General features: G+C 50.8%; 1 protein-coding gene across 1 annotated transcript; it reads left to right on the top strand.

Annotated features, from left to right (window-relative positions):
* Positions 1 to 1,443: 1,443 nt before the first annotated feature.
* On the top strand, positions 1,444 to 3,414 carry GLOTRDRAFT_134406 (uncharacterized protein; the record flags this gene model as incomplete). The annotated part of the gene is made up of 4 exons (XM_007873395.1): positions 1,444 to 1,731; positions 1,784 to 2,834; positions 2,889 to 3,055; positions 3,109 to 3,414. Coding segments are annotated over 4 exons (1,812 nt in total), but the record flags the coding sequence as incomplete, so codon positions are not given.
* Positions 3,415 to 3,424: the final 10 nt, after the last annotated feature.

Below are 3,424 nucleotides of genomic sequence, written 5' to 3'. Positions count from 1 at the left end.
CCGAATGGCGATTTCCTCCTCCGTCAGCAAAGATTCGAGGTTGAGAGGGTCCTAGGGGTAGAAGGTGAAGCACATCGTTTGAGTTGCTCCAGAGGCGCAAACATACCTCCCATTCGAACTTAGCAAACTCTGATCACATGCAGATTTCATTCAAGAGACTCAGTAACGTATTTGCAGATTGGGCTCACTGCTTGAGCTTGAACCGGAGCTCGTCGAGGACGCTGAGCGAGTCGCTGTGCACGACGCCCGAAATTGACGGTGCAGAAGTCGCAGACGTGAACTAAGCTTTGAAGATTGCATGACTGCCGGCTTTCCAGGTAATGAAGCTATAGATATTCAAGATAGAAACGAGTGCCAGAGCAACCTGGTAATTACAAGAGGATTACACCGGCAAGCGGAATGAATCGTACCGAACCCAAGTCCGAACAAGTTCCGCCCGAAGTCTGGGGTAGATCTCAGATCACTCTAGGGTTAGTCCCATGGACCATGCAGACCAGTCTGTGAGCCCCTTCCTGAACCTAAACTTCATCTTGCGCCCATCACTTCCTGTATTACTGTATTCGACCATTCATTGGGGCATCGGTTCAACTTGGCTATTATCACTAGTTAGATTCACGGTGGGCGCACAATTGGAGGACGTATTGCCGTTTTTCTAAGCGGACTTTAGTACTATACTTATTGCGAGCGAGGCGAGCTTTATCTTTGGGAGGCCAACAAAATAGGTACACCCATGATTATCCGCACGGTGTATATCGGCATGCTACAGGGATACACAATCGATACCCCACAGTCATTGTAGCTTTGCGCCAGATTGTGGGAAGATTCCACACTGTGCGCCACGAGTGCAATTCATTGGGAGTCGCGAGGTTTCCGACGGTCGGACGGCCACGTCCTCATAATGGGCCACATTAACTGGTCACAAAACATGCCTAATTAATTTGATTTGCCTTCTTCCCAACGTGGTCTTTCATGCATTTGCCACATATCCCTCCGTTGTTGTAATTTGGTACTCTTTGCATGTGAACCTTCGCGACGTGAGCCATCGTGAATGTTTGGTTTTGTCAAGATCACAATTATGTCAATCTAGAATTGTCAATTTATCTGTTAAAAACGTTGAATAAGTACGACCTCACAGCTTGCAACCGTCCTGAGAGACGAGATTGTGGCCTGAGAAAAGTGTGACCGCAATTGCACGTGACATGATACGCGCAACGTCACGGCTAATTCCATCTCCACGCGTTCTCTGCTCCTGCCATTGTTCTCGCTCCGCAGTGCAACTCGCTGGCAACCGCAGTGATTTCTGGCCACAAAGAACAGGAAGCGCGTCTGCCACACAAACTACCACAAACATGCGCGATGACACTATAAATTCGAGCCGTTCCAAGTCCGCCTCGGTAAGTATTCCTGAACTTATACACACATATCCCTGCAACGCCGTGTGACATGTCTATTCCTCCTTCTGCGCTCCATCGCCCTCACTTGAAACCGCTGAGCTCTCGTTGGCAGTTCCAGTCCGGTCAGCCTGAGGGTGGCGCACACCGTCGCTGGGCAGGCAAAGAGGCAGCCAACCACTTCTACGGCCTGGCGCCCATGAATGAATTCTTTGACATGGCGTTTCCTGGGCTTCAGCCTCACGGAGTTGATGAATCCAAACTGGACTACTTCAAGACCACCTTGGGGCTGGTACCTGTTGGTCCACGCGTACTTGAAAAGGAAATGTATAAACCACTGGTGCGCGCTTTATCACTGGCTCGCTCCTTGGACGCTCTGACGGTCTGCTCAGGAACTGGCCTTGGGCGAAATAGCTAAGGTTGTTCGGGGACAGGGTACCCTACAGCCGATCATTGCGGCGGAGCACATGACCAACATCCCCGACGAAGGTCTCAAGTTATCTCCAGATATCGCGTTTCATACGGAAGAAACGGGTCGTCTATCTTCCTGGGCTTACGGTGTCAGCTTTGTCGAAGTAAAACGGGATGAGAATGACGATCCTTTGCATCTGACCGACAGGAAGGCCAGTCTTCGTAATGTCGACGTCTGGAATCAGATAACCGAGTATGCTGCCGTCGCTCAAAAGATGATATCGCGGTGCTTTTATGTGGCAGCCGGGGTATTTGGAGAGAAGGCACGATTCTTTTTGTGGGACCGCTCTGGCGTACTGGCCTCGGAGAGCTTTCGCTACAAGGAGGACCCTGAGCCGTTTGTGACCTTCCTGAATGGGCTGGCAAACTACCGATCCGGGGGCTTGGACGCCACTGCTCTTCACCAGCTAACCCCGATCGAAGTTTCTCGGATCTGCGAGGCTTGGGGAAAGGTGGAAGAGCTTGGCCTACTGAAGGGAAGGCACTATCCGACTACCAGTCTCTGGACAGACCTTTCACGCGAGAGCAGCGTTGTACTGCTTCCCGGCTCCCCTTCTCAAGTTGAGGAAAGATATCTCACTATCGGCCGTCCTCTCTTCGCTACCGAATCAAACTTTGGTCGGGGAACCCGGGTCTGGTTGGCTATCAGAGCCGAAGGATCCACAGATGAATTTGTGATTATCAAAGATGGCTGGCGCGACGCAGAAAGATGGTCGGAGACAGGAATATATAAATATATACGCGAGAAGTTGGGGAAAATACGAGGCTTAGCAAGACACAAGGACGGTTGTGACGTAGAAGAACCAGGGTATCCTCATCGATCACTCGCGCACCGTCTCGCCGCCTCCTTGGGAATTCGGCCCTCGCAACACCGAGTCCATCACAGGTGTATCCTGAGCTCCGTAGGCAAACCTCTCTCAAGTTTCAGCTCGACGTATGAGTTACTTGAAGCTGTGCGCGACGTTGTCAAAGGTGTGTCTTGATACGAGTCTCGGTGAGCTTGCGTAATGAAAGACGATGATACAGGTCTCCGTGACCTGGCGAAACAAGATGTCCTTCATCGAGACATCAGCGCAAATAATATCATGATCAGCATCGATCCAGCGAAGGAAAATGGCGCCAAGGGTTTTCTGATTGATCCAGAATTAGCATTTATTCCAGAAATGTCGAAGAAAGAACTAAAGTACCTTACGGTGCGTACGTCTGCCTCCGTTGCCCGTGTACCTCATTGACAAACATCATCTAGGGAACTATCCAATTCCTGTCCATTGAGCGACTACAAGAGAACCAGAGCGACCACAAATCATGGCATGATTTGGAGTCCGTCTTTTGGACCGTTCTCTGGGCAGTTCTTCGACACACCAACTCTTGGGTGACCATTACGGAGTACGGTACCCCGCGGCCTGGCAAGGACTGTGTCACCGAGATATTTGACACTCCGAAGGGAGGCGGCAAAATGATATTCCTCACTCTCGGAAAAGTCGAAGTTGAGGGCAATGTCCCGCTCACGAACTGCCTCGCCAAGCTTCGATTTCTGGTATACACCAAGTACGTCCGGGATC

This window comes from Gloeophyllum trabeum (genome assembly GCF_000344685.1).
Source record: "Gloeophyllum trabeum ATCC 11539 unplaced genomic scaffold GLOTRscaffold_00151, whole genome shotgun sequence".
Lineage (NCBI taxonomy): Eukaryota > Fungi > Basidiomycota > Agaricomycetes > Gloeophyllales > Gloeophyllaceae > Gloeophyllum > Gloeophyllum trabeum.
Note: the sequence above shows the minus strand (reverse complement) of the source record. Positions and strands in the feature narration are given on the sequence as shown.